The 25,915-nt window shown below is 41.9% G+C and overlaps 1 protein-coding gene across 2 annotated transcripts in view; it reads right to left on the reverse strand.

The window, feature by feature from the left end:
* Positions 1-4,241: 4,241 nt before the first annotated feature.
* The window catches only part of mfn2 (mitofusin 2), a 28,996-nt gene continuing 7,322 nt past the window's right edge, over positions 4,242-25,915 (reverse strand). For both annotated transcript variants that reach the window (XM_084916664.1, XM_084916665.1), the window contains 13 exons: positions 24,717-24,825; positions 23,881-23,988; positions 23,176-23,329; positions 16,929-16,996; positions 15,417-15,538; positions 15,076-15,202; positions 14,899-15,003; positions 10,989-11,091; positions 10,288-10,511; positions 9,867-10,022; positions 9,169-9,365; positions 8,928-9,062; positions 4,242-6,252 (listed from right to left, as the gene is read on the reverse strand). In XM_084916664.1, coding sequence (XP_084772790.1) covers positions 6,183-6,252; positions 8,928-9,062; positions 9,169-9,365; positions 9,867-10,022; positions 10,288-10,511; positions 10,989-11,091; positions 14,899-15,003; positions 15,076-15,202; positions 15,417-15,538; positions 16,929-16,996; positions 23,176-23,329; positions 23,881-23,988; positions 24,717-24,825 — 1,678 coding nt within the window. In that variant the 3' untranslated portion in view covers positions 4,242-6,182. The remainder of the gene's footprint in view (positions 6,253-8,927; positions 9,063-9,168; positions 9,366-9,866; positions 10,023-10,287; positions 10,512-10,988; positions 11,092-14,898; positions 15,004-15,075; positions 15,203-15,416; positions 15,539-16,928; positions 16,997-23,175; positions 23,330-23,880; positions 23,989-24,716; positions 24,826-25,915) is intronic.

Genomic DNA, 25,915 nt, shown 5'->3' on the forward strand with positions numbered 1-25,915 from the left:
TGTGCAGCCGTCATCCATCCGGACGCAGCAACGGGAGTTGGAGTAGAGACCACGAAAGGCATCTACAAACTGCTGAGGGACTCCATAGTGGCTTAGGATAGCCCATAGGTGGACGCTGTCAAAAGCCTTCTCGAAGTCAATGAAATTAATAGAAATCTTCCTTTGGTATTCCAATGTTTGTTCAATGATCATGCGGAGGGTGAAGATTTGCTCGAAGATTATAAAGTCTAATAAATAATTAACATAATTGCATTGATGTGTATGTCTGTATTTCTCTGCTTAGACCTTCTAAAGACTGGTTTGCTTTGACTGATCTACATATTTTGTAAACTTTGTAAAATATTGTGTTATTTATTTTATTTCTGTCTGTTACTGTTCTTATGGTCTTAGAGCAACTGTAACCACATAATTTCCTTAGGGATTAATAAAGTATTATAATTCTGATTTTAGTATTTGGTGAATATAACTCAAAATAGTTCATTTCTTTTCAGTGACCACCTTTTAATTTACTTGTTGACATTTTAATTAGCTGCTTTAGATATTACAGATACAAAGGGAAAAAAGTTACTTATGTTTTAAAAAAACAAGTAGTTAGTTATATGTAAACATTTGATGTTTAAACTCATATTTTCCCATATTTTGACACGTATATTAGTTGTCACACAAACATATATAGAATCGCTTTTTTCATGCACAAGTTGCATGTGTGTTTATAGTCAGAGTTAAGAAAGAATGTGAATGTGCTGAATGCAGTTCTTCTCTTGGGTGAAAATTAAATTGTTTTAACTCTAATTCATAATTTTGATATTTTACAGCTCTGATATTCCTCCTATGAAAAACTATATACTGGTGTTCATTTCACTCTGAATACTCACCAGTACTACAGGGCCTTTGCAGTGACACTCGAAGTGTATTTACTGTAGCTGTCACACTGTCTGTGTTGCTGGCAGAGTTGGACTCAAACCCTGGACTCCAAAAGCTCCAAATAAAACTCAAAACAGCTTTAGTCCAACCTCTAAGTAAATTACAAAGATTGCAAAGGTAAGCAAACTAAAAATACACAGGAAACAGAGACAGGGCTGACATGGCATGGCAATAGACTATGTGCACGTTAGCATATGTTACTTCCGGTGCGGAAACTCCTGTGGGGAGCTTTGTTTCCGGTGTCCTATTCGCGCCTTGTTTACGTTCCAAAACAAGTTAAGCAAATGAATGAATCAAGCGGTGATTTACATTTCTATAGATGTCTTGGGCATTTACCCAATATATCTGTAAATGATGTTCATCGACTTGTCGATATTTTTCCCCCGCGCCTCAGAGCAAAAGAGAAAAGGGATTCAAATTTTATATTTCTCAGTATCTGTAAACAGCGGTCCCTCGTTTATCGCGGGTGTTATGTTCTAAAAATAACCAGTGATAGGTGAAATCAAGTAGCCAATTTTATTTTTTGACGGTGCAAAACGTTTCATCGACATACAGTACTGCACTCCAGAGTCACACTGCTAGCGATCAATGCAGCGATTCTGTACTGTACAGGAGAGACGTCACAGAGGAGATCGTCTGCAGCGATCAGGACGCAGGACACAATGTGATGTAAAAAAAAAGAAAAAAAAGCATGCAAACTTGCACTAAAAAATCTGTAAAACAGCGAGGTGAAAGGTGAACCACGTTATAGCGAGGGACCACTGTAATTTTGAAGGTAAGTCACAACATACCCTTCGTAAATACTAATGTATAGAAACCCTTACCAGCAATCATTCATTTTTTGTGTGGCTTTGTTTCACAGTTTGTTAACATGCTGTGTAGGTGTGTACTTGACTAGCTGATATCAACATAACGGGGAAACATCTGGTTTGACTATTCTTCACCTGTAGTTTGAATGCTGAACATTTGCCTGTTTAAATCATAAGACCAGTCACTACACAGAGATGTGCTTCTGAATGTGGACGATGTGTCTTCTGTATGCAGTAATGCAGTTCTGCTTGTGTTGAGTGATGTAAACAACTGATCGATCTAAACTCTTTAAACGTCAAAATTGATCATTAGATTTTTTATGACACAACAGTGGTGAGTGTTCCCACCTTCTGCTCTTTGTAACTTAACGCGATCTTTCCGTTTTCGAGTTTTGGACATGATTTTGGAGTATATCTTGGCAGTAGCGATTGACCGCAAAGTAAAGCTACCGGAAATGTACAACCCCACATCCGGTCTCAAACCAGGAAGTTAGCATTTTCTCGTGCACAGGGTCCATGGACATTCAGTACTCAGCTCAGAGTTTTAACACATAAAGCAAAAAATACAACTAGCTTACGCACTTACTATACTCTTGCTCTCTGTCCCAGCTGTCACTGCCACAACTTTCCCCTCTTCCTAAGCAACCAAATGCGTGTGTTGCCATATTTTTGGATTGAGTGATGTGGTGCATTTTTCCACCAATAGGAGAGGGGGTACGATGTTTTTTGTTCTTTTCGGTTTGCAAGCATTTTCAGCTTGTGAAAGTCCAGCTTTTACTGTTTCTTTTTGCACTAAATGTGACAACAGTATTTGGAAAAAGCATGGTACAAAATATTTATCATAGCACTGGTTTTACTTGGCCTGTCAACCCAGTTTAAAAACTGTTATGTAGTTTGGCTCTCAGCGAAGGCGGTTGCACTTTTTCTCCTCTCCTCTCCCTTATCTTCCCTGCTTAGCTCCTCATGTCCTTGTCTTGTCTCGTGTTTTTTATTACTTTTCCCTGGAACATTCTCTAAAACCTAAAAGAGGAATTATGGATTGGATCAACTGGTCCCTAAATGCAATTGACACCCCTTTCTCAACGAGAAGTCTGGGCTTGGGTGAGCCTGAGTGCTGAAGATATCTACCTATTCGGAACCATGGTAACAGGGTTCTGGCGGATCGGAGCTGGCTTGGCCCTGACTTATCGAAGAATTAAGAAAGCGGAACCGGCTGTTCAAACCCCCACAAAGCTGCCCGCTGGGATTGGAAAGATGGGAGAGGCGTGAGTTTCTCAAAATGGGCTCATTGAGTCAGCACGGATAAGAGCTTGGAGAGGCTACGGCTGCTGTGAATACTCAGAATAAGATCTCTGACTGCAGACGGGATACATCTTGGAAGAGCTAGCTCGGAATAAGATCTCTGGGCGCAAATTGAATGACATCTCGGGGAGGCACACTGCCGTGAGTTCTCAGAAATCGGCTCCTTGAGCACAAGAAATTACAACATCACAGAACGCAAGTATGGCGAAGCTCGCGGCTCTCCAACAGGAGATTGAGAGACCAGTGTTGGACTGTAGAACTGCTTTGAAATTCATATGAGCTGTTCGCACTAAAGTAAAAAGCACCATCACTTCATCCAGATACCCCTTTGGCGCCAGCGGCGGTCTCGAGGCTGGAGCCGAAAAACAACACCCTGATAACGACTGTGTTTAGTCTGTTCCTTCCCATTCCATGCAAGGCCACCTGGTAGACTGTTTACTTAGCCTGGCAGGGCGAAGGACACTGTCTCAGCTGAACTATGGACATGCACACACATACACTTACACTGATAAGCACACACTCATCCCCCTCCCTTTCCAAACGCCTTCGATGCTTGTTTCCTGCGGGGGAACACGGCGGGTCTGTGTGCCGCGCTGGAATGGTAGCGCTGTGCAGGGCGGCTGCTGTGTTCACTTCGGATTACTCCTCACCCCCCACCCAATCCTGTGGCTTGTCATGTCTTTCACAAAGTTGTGCTGTGGACATTTATGTGCTTTTTGTGCAGAGTTTTTTTTGTTTCCTGTTCTCATGCTGTCCTACCATGGAAGCACAGCATGAGTAGAGGTCTCTTTTTTTCCTCTTGTACTTTCCCACTGTAGTGTATATTTCAGTGTTTTTCTGTAACGCTACCAATCTCCGACTTGTATCCCCATGTAATGTCTGTGTTGTGTGTGTAAGGTCGGGGGGGGGGGTGTCCCATTTCACTGCAGGGCAACCTGCATGTGGCGAATAAAGCTTTGATTGATTGACAAAAGTTGAAAAGGAAAGCTCTGTATGATGATGACAAATGTATTTATTTTTCTCTCCCCTCAACAGTGTGTGGATGAAAATACAGTAATATGTTCCTGTTAATAATATGAAGTATAACAACAAAGGTTTTTTGTAATCTCTTAAATAGATCGAGACATGCGGTGATGCCTGATGTCCGGTCCTTGAAGACGTCATTGGTCATACATGCACACGCGCGTACACGCACACGCACATAAATAAAATTTGGTATTATCTTTATAGTTGATAATTTCTCTTTATTTACTTTTACACATACATACACATTTTAATAGGGCAAGAAATTACACTAGTTGCATGTAAAGGCTGCATGCAGGTACTGTCAATGTCCCAAAGGCAGAAAACTGTTCTGTTGGTGTACACTTGCTTTAGGGCAAAACAAAAGAAACACAGCAAATGGATGAAAAGCATATATTTGCCCTAAAAAAACAAACAAACCCCAAAACAAAAAAACAACAAAAAAAACAAACAAAACAGGGTTATTACAGCAGCATCATTTGGCAACACAAACAGTATACAACCGTGGACAATTAAGTCACATCTACTGTGATGTTTCTTCTTTGTCACTGCTTCTAGTTCAAAATAATAATTTCATTCTGCTCACACTTCTGAAAGCACAACATTTAGTGGAAGTGAAAAATGTTACTCCACACATACTGCACAGTGCTAAACTTTCAAATTGGCTTTGTTAAAGGAAGAGCCAAACACCAAACACAAAGATGTTGTGATGTCCGTCAGAAGCTGGGACTAGAAATCAGCTCAAGAAAATCTAATAAATAAAAATATAATAAAGTTGCATGTTCTTTACTTTAGCTAGTCTAAGCTCAACTGTGTGGCTCTAGTCTTTTTTTTCTGCAATTCTGCTAAATGGTGCAGGTGAAGCAAACCATTTCTAAAAGTTTCTAAATGTTCTTCTAATCAGAGAGCATCAGAAAGCAAACAAACAGTGAATGTTTGCTCTTAACAAGTACTCTGTGAGTATCCAAAACCTGCTGTATCTTATTATTCACTGCTACAGCTTAACAAAGGCCCAACTGTGCAGCTGTCCTCTGTCACTTTACAAGTCGGCGCAACAATGACCAGCTGTTTTAAAGAGACTAAAAATAAATAAATAATAACAATCAAAGTGCTCTGACATATCAAGACATGGACCAGACTTCTGGGGGGCAGTGTCCACTAATGTCTGGCCCCAGATCCTTTAAGGTAAGACTGAGCTTGCTCCGATTAGACTCTGGAGGCTGGGTCAACATCCTTTTGTCTTTCCTCAGACGTTCGTTGTTATGGTGGAAATGCTGTCTCACTCGAGTGTGTGTGTGGTTTATCTGTAACAATGTGTAAGCAGGTGGGACATATCAAAGTAAAGCCTTACATCTGCAACAGCAAGAGTGGCTTAATCTGACAACGTCACAAGAAAAAGAATAAAAGGTTATATAAAATCTCCTATTATTTAACTGCAAAGCAATTTCTGATGTTTTTAGTCATTCGGATGTGTGGTGTCTTATCAGTAGCAATAATAAAGGAAATGCACATCAAATGTCTGTCTGTCTGTCTGTCTGTCTGTGTGTGTGTGTGTGTGTGTGTGTGTGTGTGTGTGTGTGTGTGTGTGTGTGTGTGTGTGTGTGTGTGTGTGTGTGTGTGTGTGAGATCATGACGCAATGGAATATCATAGACTACCATGACTACACACACATTTTCCCATTCACTGGTGGAGTGTCTTACTTCTGTATTTGTCCAGTGTTCACATGTATACACAAAATCACATCTATACAGGCAGAAAGTGCCAGGTTAAACAGAATTCCATTAAAGGACAGCGTGACAGAGTTTTTGACAGAAGGTGGTGGGTGTGACCTATCAGTGCTGATGAGCCATCAACAGATGGCCAGTTCATGTTCATTTGCACATTACCACAACTGAACACGGACAAGCTCAACAGACTGATCCTGACATCACGTCTACACAACTACATGACAACTAATTAGCAGCTCCTTCAACTTATGTCAAATATCCAAACCACGCCTTCTGTTAAAAGTAATGTTAGTATTTCTCTCAGTGACTTCAAATACACCTGTGAGGAACCATTAACAGATGTACAAAACGTTGCTCCGGTGCCACTCTTTCCCTCTGAGGATGTTCCACCTGGTTTTACTTGCTGTGATGAAGATACTGCTGGGTGAACATGTTGAGCTCACTGTCCAGCCAGCCCGCTTTATTCCTGAAAAAGCACACAAATGCAAACACATGTTTAAAAAAATAAAAATAAAAAATAGACAATTATGCAACAAGTTGCATGTTTAAAAGAGACACCTGCAAACAGCATGTGTTGATCAGAAATATAGTCACCCTGAGATCATGCTTGAACATGGCACAGTGCAAAAAACACTCTGGCCCTGCTGTGAATGGCTGCACAACTCAGTTTGGAACCTGGCACAGCCTGGTGTAGTTGGTGGACTTCGAGGTTCCAGTTTATGTGCTGCTTTTTCTTTTTGGACCAGAAACATGTTTTCTTTCACTCTCTGCAGTTGTGTTATCAATGTTTTTGCTAAAAACTGGGGGCTGTCTGGGTTTAATGTTGTCAGGCGTTTTATTCACATGCTGCTGTTAATTACGTTTCTGTTGCAGGTCTTTTTTTAGTCACAAATGTGGGCAAAACTCTCATGTTTACATCATCATAAAAGCATAGAATGTGTCCATTTGTAAATGAATTACTTGATGAATCACACCAGCCCTACAAATTTATTTAGTGTGAAGTCACTCTTCTTCAAGTACAGCTGGTTGATACAGCTTCAAGGGAACTCTTTGCATCCACGCTTGAACAGAACACATGGACAAGTAAGAGACTACACAATGTTGTTCATGATAAATTGGATTTGCCTTACTATAAGTTCATGTTGCACCTCCACATATAAGAACATGTGTTGCTGCGTGCACACAGGTTCAGGCCCAGACTTTTGTTTGTTTGCAGAGACACTCGATCATTTCATCCCCAACCCCCACCCCATTGGAGCCTGGTTCCTGAACTCACCCCAAGTGGTGAGCAGTGACCAAAGTATAAAAACACAGACTACATACAGAAATACAGTTGCTATTCCTCCACATCAAATGGATCCAGTGGAGATGGTTCAGGAATCTGATTAAGATGGATCCTAGGAAAAGTGGTTCCGGGCACTTCCTACCGGAAGGAGACTGTGGGGTGGACCCAGGAAATGTTGAAGCATGTATCACCAGTTTCACGGGGCTAATGCAAACAACTGTTCATATTCACACCTATGGCCAATTCCAAATCATAAATTAGTCTAATGTGCCTGTCTTTGAACTGTGGTAGCAAGCCCAGATACTGAAGAGAACCCATTTAGGCACAGGGAGGACATGCAAACGTATGGGCTCAAAATGTGGTCATAAATATTTTGTACTTGTAAATCGGTTTTGTACTTGTAAATCAGGATTTGTATGTGTAAAAAAAAAAATTGTGTGTGTGTAAAAAAGATTTGTATGTGTACAAAAAATTTGTGTGTGCGTAAAAAAGATTTGTGTGTGGACTTAGCCAAAAAAAAACCCTGCGAGTTACAAGTACGAATTTTGACCCTATTTTTCTTCCTTTCATCTGATTGGTCAATGTCACGTCAATCACAAATGTAACAATCCAATCAGAGAACAGATGGGTTTGGCTGTCGGAGGGGAGCTTTTTTTGAACTGCAGGTCTTTGAAGGGAATAAATGCCCTTTTACATGCCAACCCAGCGTTTTCCTTCATCACCACGAAGGAAAACAGTCTGTGGTCATCCGAGTTTGGTGATTTTTATGTCACAGGTCTACGTGTTTAATATAGGGACTTCCACAGCCTTTTCAACAGCGCTGCGGACCGCAGGGGGAGGGCAGTGTTTTGGAAATGACAGTCTTCATTACAAAGGAGCAGGTGCATCTAGTACAGGTAGAGCTGCTGCAAAAACCCACAGAGCCCAGCAGCCAGCGCAACAAATTCTGGATCCTTTGCTTTTAGTTAGCAGTTAGCATTAGCAGCACATCCTGCGTCCCATGTGAAAGGACTTTTATGCTGCGCACTGTGACTCACAGCAATGGTCCCGGGTCAGCCCTGACTTTGTGTTAAACTAATCCTAAAGTAATAATGGTATTTCTAACCACTGATATACCACAACTAGGTCCCCCTGCTGAAAGTTAGGGGACCTAGCTGCTATCGGATATTTATATAGAGCTCCTCCAGCTTCAAACTGTATTACCCTTCAAGGACCTGCAGTTCAAAAAAGTGCCCCTCCGACAGCCAAACCCATCTGTTCTCTGATTGGATTGTTACATTTGTGATTGACATGACATTGACCAATCAGATGAAAGGAAGAAAAATAGGGTCAAAATTCGTACTTGTAACTTACAGGGTTTTTTTTGGCTAAGTCCACACACAAATCTTTTTTAAGCACGCACAAATCTTTTTTACACATACAAATCTTTTTTACGCACACACAAAATTTTTTACACATACAAATCTTTTTTACACACACACACACAAATTTTTTTTACACATACAAATCCTGATTTACAAGTACAAAACCGATTTACAAGTACAAAATATTTATGACCACATTTTGAGCCCATACAAACGCCACATAGGAAGACCCCAGCTTGTCAGCAGGTTGGAACCTAGAACTCTTTGAAATAGCTTGTCACCTGTAACCTGTGAACAAAATGTTTATAATGCCTAGTGTTTTACAAGTTTGACAGTTAACTCGCTCTTTCCACCACTGCAATTTCATTTTAACTGGAAATATGTTTATAGTCAGGACTTTGCTCCTCATCACTCCGCCCAAGGCTCTACATTGTAAAGAGAGACACACAGCATGCATGAGCAAAGAGCCACAGTTGAGGTTAGCATTTTTACCGTAGCAGCTTAGCCTTGCTCTGGAGGCTGTCCAGCAGCTCGATCTTGCTGTTCATGTCAGTGATGTCATCTTCAAGATTTTGACGGGTGATGTCTACCTGCTGGCAGAGCTGAGCAAACACCCCAGCCAATTCCCTGTCAACCACACACAGCGTTAGAAAGGCTCGACAATATTCAGTGCTGGATCACAAATATACTTGGCATTCTCTCCTGTAACATTAGTCTAATTATGTGTGCTTACTGCTGGACTTGGTGGCTGCAGTTGGATCCAGTGTAACTGACAATGAGCTGTAGCTTCTCACTGGCGTAATCCACAAACTGCCTCTTAAAGGCTCTTTCTTTGGCCTTGGTGGTCCAGGTGAGCCGCTCATAGATGTAGAGGAGCCCATAAAGGCCCAGTGACAAAGCGATGAGACGCCAGCCCACTGCTTTCCAGATCTACACAGAATGAAAGACCAAGGTCAGGCTGAAACATAGGCTGAAACATAGGCATAGGCTCTACGTTTAATGGTTGGCTATTATGAAATAACAAAAGGCATGAGGAAATAAAATCAGCATTCACAAAGTTAGTTTGGAATCTTCATAGTGCAAAAATTTGAATAACTCTTTAATAAAAACTATGATAAAATGATGAACTTAATGAGAAAGCCTTTCTGGCAAGTGTTACAGGTGGTGAGTAAACACTGTTGCTGTGGTTTTATTGTGCTTTTTGCCAGCACGTAATCAAAAACATCACAGTTCAGATCATCTCAACTCCCATCCCACAACAGGAAAAGCAAGTACTGTCCCATTTTCAGAGCTTTGCAATTCACTCTGTAGAGCATTATAATACATTTGTTGCCCATCACTACCTCTTTGATTCTGGAATACCAAAACAGATTTGTTTCCTTAATATTTCATTCAATTCTAATTGTGTGCGGTGTGTTTGTAGATCCTCACCACTCCACCAACGACAAGAACACCCATGGAAGTACGGGAGGTGAGGGAAGCAAGACCGGTCACCATAGAGACCATCAGCTCCTCCTGGGTCATGGCGCTTTGTGGAAATGGAGGCATGCTGGTGCTGACCGGTGTCAAGGCCATTGGGCGAGGAACCTGTATGGACAACACAGCGAATAACCTCACAAAGCACACGGCCCTGTACAGATCAATCCAGCTCTGGTCTTTTTGTCCTGGTTTTATTCTGGTCATGTCCAACAGTAGGACACAGCTGAAGGTGAAAAGGAAGCTTTCTATATCAATTTAGGTATGTGATTATGCTTTTTGTTTCAGGATTCTATGCATCAAATATGCTTTTTAATTGTATACAATGTTGCTTATGTAGACACTTTGAGGAAGTTTATGCTTCTGGCAATGTTACCTGGTCATTGTAGCCCATGAGAACGCGTCGGGTATTCTTGGGTCCGAGGAAGCGGTTGACCAGCATGGTCCAGCCCAGAGAGAAGTGGAAGCTGATATCTTCCTGAAAGTCACTGCAAAGCTTGTCACAGGCGAGGTCATAACTGAGGCTGAAGCACTGACTTCGAGGCACTAGCTTGTCAACCTGCTCTCTCACGGCACTGGGCAGCAAAGGCTTCAGACCCTCTGCACACATGAACAGAAAACAGCAGCGTCATTGTGAAAATAAATAACTATTTTCTGCTTGGCTTTGAATTACAACACAACAGCAATAACGACAACAACACAATTTTCAAACAATAACTATTCCATATAGCAGGGGTGGGCAACTCCAGGCCTCGAGGGCCGGTGTCCCTGCAGGTTTTAGATGTGTCCTTGATCCAACACAGCTGATTTAAATGGCTAAATTAGCTCCTCAATATGTCCTGAAGTTCTCCAGAGGCCTGGTAACGAACAAATCATTTGATTCAGGTGTGTTGACCCAAGGTGAGATTTAAAACCTGCAGGACACCGGCCCTCGAGGCCTGGAATTGCCCACCCCTGCCATATAGTGTAACTAGTTGCATGCCACAAATACACATGTGTTTGGCAATCATAGCTGAAAACCTCATAGTGGCTTAACGTAAACCGGAGCCTGTTGAAGTAGAAAGGTGGATATATTACCAATCATGTCATTCTGTGTGGTCTGCAGTGCACTACTGATGGAGGTGGAGCACCTCTCCGACATGTTCTTGCCCAGGCCCTCCTCTATGTGCCGATGGAGTTCCTACAACAAACAATGACAAAGAAAAGTTAAAGCATTAGTTTTTTTAACGACAATCCCTTATTTAAGATGTCATTACAGACCACAATCTGCATGTCTCTTTCACTGACACCTTTGATTATTGATATACCCTAACCCACAAGGGGAAATTGACAACCTTTTTTCTACTGTGTAGGTTCAGGGCCGCTAACAAACATCTAAACTACATGATGATATGGAAAAAGGTATATTTTATTGGCCGGGCATCCAAAAGAATGTGCGCTGATGGTGTGCATCCTGCCTGAAGTGTCAGATGGTTAACCAGCCGACCATTCCAAAAGCCTCTTTGCACCCATTATCAGGTCTCATTTGACTGCACATTTAAATGGTAAATGGTAACTGAACTCTTATGATTCTTATGTAGCGCTTTTCTACTCTCCCGCACTCAGGACTCAGGGCTTTATACAACATGCCACATTCACCCATTCACACAAGCACTTCTTCTGTGCTTTTAAGATTCTAACATTAAAAGGTGGATGCATGAGAGAGCAACTTGGGGTTAAAATCTTGATATTTATATCTTAATATCAAAGATATTTGGCATGCAGTCTGGGGGAGCCAGAGTTCAAACCACCAACCTTCCGGTCAGTAGATGACCTGCTCTACCTCCTGAGGCTACACCCCTTCTGAGCTACACTTAAAGAGCTGTATGAATTATTTGGCATTAAATCTGTTTGGACTAGTGTCTACCACCCTCAGACTGACAGGCTAGTGGAGAGGCTGAAAAAGACTTTAAAGTCCATGATTTGAAAGTTCATTCACGAGGATTTATGCAATTGGATCGCTGATTAGACCCTCAGTTGTTTGCTGAGGTACTCCAGGTCACGGGGGTGTTGGACCTGGTTAAGGGAAGCTGGAAGGAAGGTCCAAGCCCAGCTAAAAGCCAGATTTAATACGTCTTGGACCTGAGAGCAAAGCTGCACACACTGGGGAGGTTGGTATGTGAAAATCAGCTTCAGGCCCAGGAACGTTAACTTACTGCCAATTCCGGTCTCTGCTCGAGGAGATGGATAGCTCATACAAAGACATCCCGCTCCACTGTGCTGTTAGATGGCTTATCTGTAGAAAGTATCTTGCTGATAGAACTGGACATCTCAACGAGCATAATCTCAAACTGCAGGAATCAGGACAAAATGTTTTAGATATACGCGACAAGTGGGAGGCTTTGGTTCAAAAGCTGGCAGTTTTTTTCAAGCGATGTTGAAACATTCTGCTACTTCAAATGCCCCAAGGAGCTGTCCACGGTCCTGATATCATCCCTTATATGACCCTGGGATGAAACTGTGGAGTCCAAAGTGAGACCCAGATTGTGACTTTCTGTGGATGGTGGGATGGGGCAAGTGTCAATGTCAGCGAGTAGATCTCCATCTTTTGGAGAAGGGCTTTTGGGGGCCACAACTGACCTGACTAAACATAAAAGGCAAAATGTTTAGAGAGAATTGGCCAAAATGCTGAAAAAGGGGTAGAAGAGTTGCCCAGCGCGTCATAGTTCATGTAGTGAAGGGTCTATAAACATCACGAACAGTGTGGTCCGTGCAGCAGGGAAAATGAGTGTGACTGCCCCACTCATTGTGTGTGTGTGTGTGTGTGTGTGTGTGTGTGTGTGTGTGTGTGTGAGTGTGAGTGTGAGAGAGAGAGAGAGAGAGAGAGAAAGGAGAGTTGAAAACAAGTCGCGACCGATGAGAAACGTAAGATGAAGCACGTCAATATCATAATAACCACTACAGTCATTGCAGAGTGCCTGACGAGCCCAGCTGTAAGTAAGCTGTTAAGAGTCAACTGTACACTGTGTTCGCCGCCTCCGAACCAATAGAGTTCTGTTGGAGCAGCCTTTTAACGCCTCTCTCTGTCTCTCGCTAGCAAAGTTGACCCAGACAATAAAGCTAACTACCGGCTACCAGCCCGACACGGAACCCGACGTATTAACCAGAGGTCTCTTTACCATGGTTCAGAGTCGTGGACCTGGCAGAGGTAAAAACAGAGTACAAACTGTGTTAGTTCAGTAAGAGAGTCAAACACTAATGTGTACACTCATGTCTGCATTTTCATTTTGTTAAATATGAACAAAATGATAGCAGAAGTGCTGCCACGTGTCTGGCCAGAAAGAGAGTACAAATTTGTTTATTTGGTAGTTCAATGAAAGGCTTCAGTTAGCTAAGAGTGAGGGGGGAAAACAATTGTGCTTACTTTTGCAGATTTTTCTTATCATAGAATATTTAAAATAAAGAAAAGCACTACATTTTTGGAAATATTTGTGGATATTTTCTTGGTTTTTCTTTTTGTTCTACTTGATCACTTAAGTGGCCCTCCAATGAGATGACAGTGGCGGCGGCAGCAGCCCACAGCTCCTCTGAGTTTGAGACCCCTGGTCTATATGGTTCTGTGTCTACTCTCTGACATAGATGTTTCCTGTGTGAAAAAGTGATTGCCCTCTAAATCATCACTGGTCTTTGTCAGCAAGAATTGCAATCAAGTATCTGTGATAACTGGCAATGAGTTTTCCACATCACTGAAGAGAAATTTTGGCCGACTCTTCTTTGCAGAATTATTTTAATACAGTTATAATGGAGGCGTTTTAAGCATGGATGGGCTGTTTAACGTCATGCCAAAGCATCACAATCAGATTTAAGACCAGAGTTTGACTACACCACTCCAAAACCTTCATTTTGTTTTTCTGGGAAATTCAGAGGTGGACTTGCTTCTGTTTTTCAGATCACTGTTGTGCTGCATAACCCAGGTGGCTTGAGCTTCAGAGCATGAACTGATGGTCAAACATTCTCTTTCAGGATTTTCTTGCAGAGAGTAGAATTCATGGTTCCATCATTTATGGCAAAGTTATTAAGGTCCTGAAGCAGCAATGACTAATGAAATCAATTCAATTCAGTGCAATGCAGTTTTATTTATATTGGCCAAATCACAAGAGCAGTCGCCTCAAGTTGCTTTATATTGCAAGCTACAATAATAGACAGAAAACCCCAACAATCAAACAATCTCCTTTGAGCAAGAACTTGGTGACGGTGGGACTGAAAAGTTCCCTTTTAACCACAAGAAACCTCAAGCAAAACCAAGCTCAGGGCTGGGGCTATCTGCTGTTGCTTGGCTGTCACATTAAGTCTGTGAAGGTTCACAGTCATCTAGGTCATTGTGGTCTAAGGAGCTTGGAAAGAAAAGTGTCTTAAAGAAGCTCCTTAGATTAACACATAAGGTTCATAGAAGATTGATTGATTTTAGGTTTTAAAGCCATGATATCAAAAATCTGTCAGTTTTGACTGATTGACTGGAGTATTTCAAGTGGAGACAATATTGTGCAATTAACATACCTTGATGTACTTTCACTACACCTAAAAAGTTGATTCTGTTCATCTGGACGTAGCATTTTCGTGGGAGAAATATTTCATCACTCATTCAAGTTTGCATAATGACTGGAACTAGCACCAGTGGTGAACAATGGGCTGTGAGGTCAGTTCCTTAATGATTGACCAGGGAGGATATGAAAAAAATGATAGGTTAGCCTTGTTAGACTGTGAGATTTCCATCAGTAATGGGGTACATTTAAAAGTTGACGTGTACTGGAGACCAAAGCATACAGATCAGTATTTAGGGTTTGACTCTCATCATCCACTGGAGCACAAACTGGGTGCCCTCAGGATGCTACAACACAGAACGAATAGCATCCTCACAGACACAGCGGCCAGGGAAGCAGAAGAACGTCATATCGAGTAGGCCCTGAGTAAATGTAAAAGTCTAAGAATATGCTAAAGTTAAACTCACATTTTTGTAGACCTTGAGCACCACTGGTGATGGATGGAAGTCCATATGGAAGTCGTCCACCAGCACATGGAGCTTCCTGATTTCCTCTGCCATGGCATTAGAAACCTAAAAGAACAACCACCCTCTTTTTAGCTGAATCCACATAAACCAGGACAGTCACACTGTGCCGGGATTCACCTGTCTCTCCACCTCCTCAGTAATCTTCTTGATCTTGGACTTACAGTCCATGGTCAGTAGATCCAACTGCTTGTCGATGAACTCTAATCGGTCCTGACGGTCCTCTTTGGTCTCCAAACAATAGACTCTACACACCAACCCACACAGCTTTTTAAGTTTAGAATGAAAGTCTATTCAAGATGGAGATGTGCTGCATACATGGGTCTTAATCACAATGAAAACCATTTATGGGAATTCTTTCCCCAGGCACTCTGTGGCTAAAAGAGGAGGGCAATGCTTTTTGGGGGTCTGTGGTTTAAAGTCTCAGCATATACAAATACTGCTTTTAATCACAGACTCACCTCTGCTCCTGTGCAGCAATGTATACCGAATCCATAATGTGACGCAGGGCTTCAGAGATCTGCTTGGCCCTCACTGTATGCTGCTCAAATTTGGTCTTCACTGCAGACTGTGATATACACTCCTAAATACAGCAGACAGACAGCAATTCAGATATCAAATCAAGAAAAATGACAGAATGCAACTGAATGACCCTGGATGTGATGGAATTGAAGGTAAATTTCCAGCTTTAAATCACAAATGTAGTTAGACTAAGTTACATAATCTGCATAAGAATATTTTTTTATTTCAACGGGACAATGCGCATTAATTAACATGATAGTCGTTATTTACAGATAGGGATATATAATCATGTATAATACCCCATACCCCAGTCCTGTCTATTCTGATTGTAATAACAGAACAGAAGAAAAAACATAAACATCCTGAAATCTATTAAAGTATGACATCAAGTGGACCAGTATAGCAAAAGCAGTAATGGTGCACTTGGAAAAATAAATCTGTTGGGCATTTTTATTGGCCTTCAGACAATAATTCTGATTGCTACAGTTGCAGACAGGACAGGCAAAAAAAAAATAAAAATACAATGACATGATGAGTGCAGGCACAGAAAGCTCTATGTGAAAGCTAATTTACACCATGGAGCCCTGCTTTCAAAAACTGGCATAGATAAAACTCTATGTAGCTGGATTTATGAAATAAGTGCTTTTTATAACATGTTTAGCGCCATCTTTTTCCAGTACAAAATGTGACATCCCAGAGTTTGTTGGTTGGTTGGTTGCAGTCAATAAGAACAGTAAAACTAAAAAACAGTTTAAGAGGATAACTGTTGTGCTGTCCCTGGCTACAACAATGGATTTTATGGTAACAAATCAAGAATATCTGCTTTCTCCGTCTCCCCCTTTACCAGTAATTGACTCTGTGTTGTTTGGCTAGCTGCACTGAGAAAGTAAAATGCATCTGTTGGTCATAATGTTCGGGTTTGTAAAACACTTTATGAATGAGGACTGTGGACGAGACTGTTTCAAGTTGGGTGACAGGTGGTTCACCAGACCGACAAGCTGGAGTCAGAAACTCTGATTTTTACACCATCTTACTACCAAGCCGTGCAAGCAGCTGATGGGATCAGGTTAATGCATGTGCATCACACCAGAAACATAACACAATCTGGAACCCCATCAGTATATCTGCAAGAAAAATAGCTAGAAAACGGAGGCTCAGGGGAAGAGATGCCACCCTTTGTGGAGACCTCCCCCCCCCTCCTCACATCACCTCACTGACTGGATTACTTTATATTAAAATTATTAAAACAAAAGCAAAGCCCAAATTTAAGTGTAGGAAAGTATAAGGTGGACATTTTTTGAATATATTTTCCCACTGACGTACAGATGGATGTTAGGATTTCCAATTGTGTGTTTCACATAGATGTATGAAATTTGGTGCACATATGTAGCATACCGATTCAAACATATAGAAATGAGATCAAATCTCATTTCTAGTTTTGAGGATCTTACCTCGAAACGCCGTTCAAAGTTCTGGAACTCAAACATTCTGGCCTGAAATCCTTCGGCAAGAGCGCCACCTGAAACAGCACAGGAGTGAGAATGTGCGCTACAGTGGGTTTCACACTTTTTATCACCTCACTTTAAAGTCTATTCAAACTCAAAAATCTCTTATACAGATCACATACAACTTTTACGTGGCACAAGAATTCTGTGTTTTTTTAAATCTATTTAAACACAAAGAATAAGCCAAATTAAACATTTTCTAATACTTATCAGTAATCTAATCTAATAATTAATTAATATAAATATATCCATTTATTTTTATATTAAAAAATAAATTCCCCTCTCGCCCCTGCGGGCGGTCTATCCTTCAAGCTTGGGTCCTCTACCAGAGGCCTGGGAGCTTGAAGGTCCTACACAGTATCTAGGACAGTGTTCCTCTGGACGGAGTTCTTGGATGTTGTTCCTGAGATCTGCTGGAGCCACTCGCCTAGTTTGTAGGTCATTGCACCAAGTGCTCCGATTACCACTGGGACCACTGTTACCCTCACCCTCCACCTCTTCTCTGAACCCTTGGTACTTCTCCTGCTTCTCATGTTCCTTCTTCCTGATGTTGCTTTCATTCGGTATAGCTATCTGGCTATCTTGGTTAGCCATTACCAATTTGTCCATTTGTATCTGGAAGTCTAACAGGATCTTAGCTCTGACATTCTTCAACGCAGTCGGGTGGTGATCTCGGGACTTGTACACTATGCCGGCCACTTGGTTATGGCGCTCTATGTATGTCCTGCCTGCTAGCGTCTTGCACCCTGCTGTTATGCGCTGGATTGTCTCATGAGCATCTCTACACAGCCTGCACCTGGGGTCTTACCTGGTCAATTTCTTGATCATAAAGAGCAGATTGTAACCATGATCATGACCACTGATCAACAATTAGTGATCAAAGATCATTATGGACCTGGCAGTCATAGGCTACGTCCATACATACACGGATATTTTCGAAAACTGAGATTTTCCATTTTCGTTTAAACAAAAAAAAAAAAAAAAAAAAAAAAAAAAAAAACCTCTACATGTGCAGTTTTGAAATAAAATATCTCCATCCACATGTAAACGCCAAAAACAAAGTTAAACGCTCTCTCAAGAAGTCTGGGAGGGAAAGAGTAAACCGGGTTTTGTACGTTCATAAAATCTCAAGTACTTCTGAAAAGTTTGTGTTTTTCTGAAAAGGCAGCTAATTTTGTGTTACTTTTCAAGTGCCTTCATCATTTCAAATGTTAATAACTAAAGACAGTATTTTGGCTGGTGTAGGCTCACAACTTAGGAATGAAAAAAAATGTATACAACATACATAAATTTAATTTAAAAGAAATTACATTTATTTAAAACCAATTTGCGTTGTGAGAGCAGAATCCTTATGGCAGATTCTGACAGACATACGGATTAATAAATTATCACAGACAGAAGCAGAGCAAATCAGGATGAAAGTCTCAGCCACGCTCTCCAGTGCCAAAGTCCCTCCATCCAACCTCACAATACAGGAAAAGAAGGCCGTCGCTTCCCTGAGCAAAGACCACAACATCACTGTTTTACCAGCTGATAAGGGAAGATGCACCGTGGTCCTAAACACTACAGATTACCATACAAAGATCACTACTCTCCTCAGTGACAACAATACCTACGAAGCCTTAAAGCGAGACCCCACAAGCAGCTACAAAAAGAAAGTTATAGCTTGCCTTCAAGACTTTGAAAAGGACAAAATTATTGACCGCCTTACTTATCACCACCTTTACCCAGGGGATGCCATACCCTGCATCTACGGACTTCCTAAAATCCACAAGGAAGCTGTCCCACTCAGACCCATAGTCAGTAGCATAAACTCAGCCACTTATAACATTGCTAAACACCTTGCTACCATCCTTGCTCCTCTTGTGGGGAACACCCCACACCACATCAAGAACTCCACCGACTTCACTGACAAGGTCCAGAAACTTACCCTGGATCCAGATGAAACCATGGTGTCCTTTGATGTAGTCTCTCTCTTCACTTGCATACCCACCACGGAGGCCGTGGAGACTGTCAGAAAACGACTACAAGAAGACAGCTCCTTGGAGGACAGGACCAACTTCACACCCGATCAGATTTGCACACTGTTAGACCTCTGCCTCACCACTACATATTTCAAATACAACGAAGGCTTTTACAGACAAAAACATGGCTGTGCCATGGGCTCCCCCGTGTCACCTATTGTAGCCAACCTTTACATGGAGGAAGTGGAAAGGAAGGCTCTTGGCTCTTTCAAAGGAAGAGTACCCAGCCACTGGTACAGATATGTGGACGACACCTGGGTCAAAATCAAGACACAAGAAGTGGAATCCTTCACTGCGCACATTAACGCTGTGGATAAAAACATCAAGTTCACCAGGGAAGACACAAAGGACAACTGTTTGCCTTTCCTGGACTGCGCTGTGCACATTGAAGAGAACGGCAAACTCAACATCGAAGTTTACCGGAAGCCCACACACACGGACCAGTACCTCCTCTTTGACTCCCATCACCCTTTGGAACACAAACTTGGAGTAATTAGGACCCTACACCACCGGGCAGAACATGTTCCCTCTAAGTCTGAAGGAAAAAAGAAGGAACACACACACATGTAAAGGAAGCACTCAAAACGTGCGGCTATCCTAAATGGGCGTTCTTAAAGTCAGCAAAGAGGCACAGAAAAGAAGACCAGACACCAGCGAGGGAGGATAAGAAGGACAGACGCAACAACATTGTCATCCCCTATGTAGCCGGTGTATCAGAAAAACTTAGGAGAGTTTTCTCCAAGCATGACATCCCGGTGCATTTCAGACCCAGCAACACGCTCAGACAAAAACTGGTTCACCCGAAAGACAAAACGCCAAAACACAGACTTAACAATGTGGTGTATGCTGTACAGTGCAGCGAGGAATGCCCAGACCTCTACATTGGAGAGACCAAACAGCCACTTCACAAGCGCATGGCACAACACAGAAGAGCCACCTCCACAGGACAAGACTCAGCAGTCCATCTGCATCTTAAGGATAAAGGACACTCTTTCGAGGATGCCAATGTTCACATTTTGGACAGAGAGGACAGATGGTTTGAAAGAGGAGTGAAAGAAGCCATCTGTGTCCACTGTGAGCGACCATCTTTGAACAGAGGCGGGGGTTTACGACACCAACTCTCTGCCATCTATAATCCAGTTTTGAGATCCCTTCCCAGACGCCTTAACGCCCACTCACATCCTGGGCCATCTGACCTCAGGAATTCGCATGATAAGGTGGGGCCAGGTTTCACAATGAACACACCCGAAACTCTGGCTGATTGGGACCCACACCCAGTTTCACACCTTGGCTCAGGCGATTAGAGGATCATCAGGGGGTCCTTTTGTCCCTCTGTGAGGGGATACTCCCACTAGGTTTATATCTGGGACTCTCCACCATTTGACCTTTGAACTGAAGAAGCTTCTCGGATGAGAGGTGAAACGTCTTCAAGTAACTTAAAGAAGTCCAGACGCTTTTCTTTGCAAGCTCCTTTGACTACGATGACCTGGATGACTGAGAACCTTCACAGACATCTGTATTGAATGTAGAAGCCACGTCCGAAGTTCACTCTGATGCCTCTGTCTTTGTAAATGGAGGGACAGTAACTGTGTGTGTGTATATGTAAGCGTGTAAAAACTGCAGATAGTAAGATTAACAGCGACAGTATTTTTTTATTCTAGAAATTTCTGTGTACGTGGCATCACAGCGTGACGCCACGTTATTTCCATTTAAATGAAAATGGAAAATCTCAGTTTTCAAAAATACCTGTGTGTGTATTCCGATTCACAAGGTCCTGAATCGATTCGATCCACGATTCGATTCAATTCGATTCAATTCAATTTGAATCTGGGAAATTTTGCCTCAGACAGTCAGAAATATTATAATTCAGATCGGTACATTTACATATTTTTGTATCTATAAAAAGGAAGCTGACACTTTCCAGACTTTATCAAAGGTGTAAGCATCACAGCAGATGCCTTTGTGTCAAAATAGCTGAAGATAAAACAGAAAAACATGAAGGCGACTTTCCTGGCCTGGGATTTTATAAAAATATTCTGCAGTACATCAAAAACAAAAGAAAACCATTAATCAACATATGAACATTACCTCTGAAGTTACAGCGGTTTTATTAGAGACACAGCGTTTTGCATTTTGCATAATTTTAAAAAGTTTAAATTTGTTCAGAAGCCTATTGAACGGCAGAAATTAGGTTTTCTTTTCGGAAGTAAGTAAAAGGAAAAAAAACAGCGCTGTAAACAACAGTAGTCTTGTGCGTAACAAGCAAGCGAATAATGCAGAAAACAGATTTTTAGACGGGAAACTGTTCTTGAAGTACAGAGAGAGCAAGAGAGAGAGAGAGAGAGAGCTGTGCATGAAGTGTAATTTTATCGTGGTGGAAGAAAAACAGCAAAAGTCAGAGTGAATTCATGACAATGTTTATGTGAAGTGTAGTTTGGATCTTCTTTTGCTGCTGGTTCGGTCAATATTGTTTGGAGAGAGATAAAACTAACAGCTTTAGAATCAGCGCAAAATGGGCGTAAACACAAAGCGCGGACCCGCCGAAACATCAGAATCAGCGAGCTGTCGGTTTTCAGCCCCGACCGTGTCCGTGCCGTCGGGTGAGAAAGGCGACATCTCACTGATTCTGATCCGCGGGTCCGCGCTGTGTGTTTAAGTCTTTGTGCAGAATCCGTGTACCTGCTCTCATTTAAAGCTGTTTTAGCCGTTTGGTGGTTTTCGAAATTTTGTGAGGTTTAACCTGAGATTCTGGCATTTCGGGCAAAATTAATTTATATTAAAAAAATCGATTCAGGATTTTAATGAATCGATATCACGTTATCCAAGCCAGAATCAATTTTAATCGATAAATCGATTATCAAAACCCACCCCTACTATGACTGCCAGGTCCATAATGGTCTTTGATCACTGGTTATTGATCGGTGGTCATGATCATGGTTACAATCTGCATTTTATGATCAAGTTTTCAGTGACTGAAAACACAGTTTACGTGTGGACGAAAGGCCCAAACGCATAGAAGAATCTGCGTTTTCAAAAATATCCGTGTACGTGTGGACATAGCCATAGAAACCTATGTATGCAGAGGTGCTGTACGTGTGATATTTTATTTATATACTAAAGTCAATTGCACTTTTAGTCCACCAGATGGTGCTGTTGAGGTTTTAGTGAGTGAGCAGAGCTGAGTGCTGCATAAAGGAAGAAGCTGGTAAAAACACAAACAGAGCCATTGGAGAAACAAACAGCACACAATTCAACACACAGGCTTTCCAAAGAGTGGCGTATGAAAGTAAAATATTTAGAGGATACTAAATCATGTTTAAGACAGGGATGTGACCCCATCCCACCTTTTTTCCTCCACTGACAAAACTAACAGCATGCTACAAGGAAGTCAAAGGTAAAGTTGAAGTTTTAAATGGACATTGCATGGACATTACAGACTTCGTATTTATGACTAGACTTGTTAACGTTACATTGTTACTGGTCAAGCCTACTATGTTATAGACTGGTTGTTATATAGCGCTTTTATATTCGAGCACTCAAAGCAATTAACACAACACGCCTCATTCAGCCATTCATACAAGGACTTTTCTTTCTACACGAAGTACATTTTTTCTAACATTAACACTCCAATAAATGCACCAGAGAGAAACTTGGGGTTTAGTAGTACTCCTAAGGATACTTTGGCATGCAGACTGGAGACGGGAACAGCTTTTCTGATTAGATAAATGACCTCCTCTACCTCCTTAGCTACAGACACTCACAAATGGCTGTGTGGCACCATGATGGGATTAATAACCTTGTCACATGGCTGTAAAGAAAAGCAGAAAGTGTTTTCTGGCCTTGCTTACCTTCCACTCTGTCTCCTGCATGCACAAAACATCTACCTTCATCCTGTCCATCACATCAGTCATGGTCCTTACATTTAAAGTACCCACTCCTCCACAATCCTGCCTTTTCTCCTCTCTCACCGCCTCATCTTCAGCCAACAGTAGCCCAGTACCTACCAGCCTTCCACTGGCCAACAGCACCAGAGGCAGTCAACAACCTGGGCCCCGATCGATCTGGTACAATCTTATCATTGTACGGAGCTTGTCAAGGAACTTTTTTTGCTGCGTATTTCAAAATTCAAACCTTTCCAGAGTTTTGATTGCGCAGACTGGTTCCCTCACCTGCTTCAGGCATTCCTTGAGCCTTCTGCACACGAGCCTGAAGTACTTCCTTGGCAGAAACGAAGAATATACGGTCACCAGCCTGGGCTCGGTCCACTACGCCCAATTCATCCACCAGAAAATTAGTGCAACGGTCCATATGCTGCCTACGGACCTGGTTGAGCAAGAACACACTTAAATTAGCAAGAATCACAAAGGCAAAGCCTACCAGAACAAAGCTTTCTTTGGATGAGGAAGTGATGCCACATTGAGATTTATACATTTACGGTATTAAGAAAAATTAAATAGAAACGTTTCATAAACTCTCTTAGAAACTTCTAATACAAGGCAAAGAGGACACACTGCAGCATCAGACTAACACATCTATTAAAAAAATGAATCTTTAGACAGGTATTGAGAGTTTTGAGGTGATTTCTCCTGGAACAGTGCCCTTTAGTGTGTAACCAACAAGCCACAATAAGGACCATCTTAAGGTTTGTAGTACCTCCTGACAGCTAATACGCATTCATGCACACACAACTTTAACAAAGTCATCATTGTGTCTTTAAATTTGCCCACCACAGCAACAAGGACACCTCTTTAGCTGTTAGGAGACCAAAATGTCCCATGTGAGACATCAAATGGTAAATGCTAAACTGAAGTGGACACTCTTGCTAGTGTTACAACAGCCATAAAGAAGTCCTTTGTGTATGCACCATAACTGACCTCCTCCATATATTCAGGTTCTGAGGCAGAAGCATCCCAGCGGTTGTTGAGGATGAAAATGTTGGGACTGGAAAGTCGCTCATTGACCTTGTGAAAGAAGGACTTCTCCTGCAGGATGGAAATGTACCAATGTTTGAAAAAAAGGAATCCGTGAATGAGAAAATACAAATGGTTGGCAAAAAAAAATGTTAGATTCACATTTCTTTATACTCAAACCAGCATTATTGAGGGAGGCACTGTTACTCTGAATGAGACCCATCAGGACAGAAATCTTTCATCATAAGAAAAAGAACCCTTTGAAATACTTTGGATTCATTTGTGATGACCTTTCCTGATGGCAACTATAGAATTATTCTTCTGTCAAAGGTCATGTGCCAAAAAAACCAAAAAAACAAAAACAACAACCCAAGTAAATAATTTCAAGGTAGCATGTTTTCATTGGCACTCATGCAATTAAATTCCTGCTTCCAAACAGTCAAAAGGGAGTTCATTTGAGCAAGCAGGATTCAGCTGTGAGCACCAACAGCTACCCACAAGAGCATCAAACTGCAGCAGTGTGCAAAAACCAGGCTTCTTTGTGCACAAAGCTGCAGAGTTCTACGCATGTCAGTTGTTGAATTTAATTGTGTTGGCGGTAAGGCATGAATAACTGTGCCTGTTAAAAGAAATTATTTGTCTGGATTATGTTTTCTCCTCACACGACTTTTGACAGGGAAAACAACATATAAGCAAAATGTTCCCAATGCACAGCAGCGTCACACAATCCCCTCACTCAGATTGTTTTGACATGTCATCAACAGTCCTGTTTGAACCTCATCTCTTCATGTAGTTCTTACCGTTTGCATCAGCGTGGATTCAGAGTTTGCCACAAGAACAAACACATCAGCATCCAGACAGAACTTGTCGATCCAGCTGTCGAGCTCTGTGGTAACATCAATCCCTGGGCTTGAGATGCAAACATGATGTTAAACAACAGAATCAGAGTCCTCGCCAAGTCAGCACAGCCACTTTCATTAAAAAGAAAATTTAAATCCAATATCAAATACTCTTATAGTGAAGCAGAAATACGGTTTGGGACATTTTTGTGAGACAAGCCTCGGTCTCACGCTGCTGTTGGCACTGTAAGGCATAGATTCAGATTGGCAGAGTGGCAGTGTGCCATCAATGAGAGTAGCTCATTCTTTATTTTTGCATTAATAAATGCTGCTGTCTGTGAGCTGCAATCAGTCATCCATTCTTTTTTTCTGAATCATCACAAATTTCCCTCATATCCTGTGATATAAATTTGAGGCTCTGATATCCCACCCCTGGTTCGGTCAATGGTCAACTTCCCAAATGTCTCAGGAAGAAAAACTAGGATCAAAAGCTGGAGGTGACCTTTTTAGTGCTCCTCCATAGAGAGTGCACTTCCCTCTACCTCAGCAGGAGCAAAAGCATGTTAAACTTCTTCTTGCATCCTGGTTTTCACTTGTCTGATGCTCTTTGGCCCTACAGGTCCTTCAGTCACAGCTTCTGTCAGAGTCCCATAACAACAATGTACTTCAACATGCACTGACTGTGTCTCTGTCTGTCACCTCTCTCTGGCAAACATTTGACTAAATGTGCTATGACACCGTTTTACACAGGAAAAGCTGATGTCACCAGGATTCCCATTCCACATTAAGAACAAAAAAGAAGAAAACCCATAGACGACGTAGTAGCTCATCACTGATCCAACACAGTTCGCAGGTTGGTCCCAATAACCTGACAAATATGACCCCGACCATCAGGTGATCTCGGGGTGGCTGTAGCTCAGGTGGTAGAGCAGGTCATCCACTGATCTGAAGGTTGGTGGTTCGATTCCTGGCTTCCCCTAGTCTACATGCCAAATATCCTTGGGCAAGATACTCTCCGATGCATCCATCGGAGTATGAATGTGTGTGAATGTTAGAAAGATGTGCTTGTGCGAATGGGTGTGAATGGGTGAATGCACAAGTTGTGTAAAGCGCTTTGAGTGCTCAGATGAGTAGAAAAGCGCTATATAAGAACCAGTCCA

This window comes from Perissodus microlepis, chromosome 20 (genome assembly GCF_051167445.1).
Source record: "Perissodus microlepis isolate ML-2025 ecotype Zambia chromosome 20, ASM5116744v1, whole genome shotgun sequence".
NCBI lineage: Eukaryota > Metazoa > Chordata > Actinopteri > Cichliformes > Cichlidae > Perissodus > Perissodus microlepis.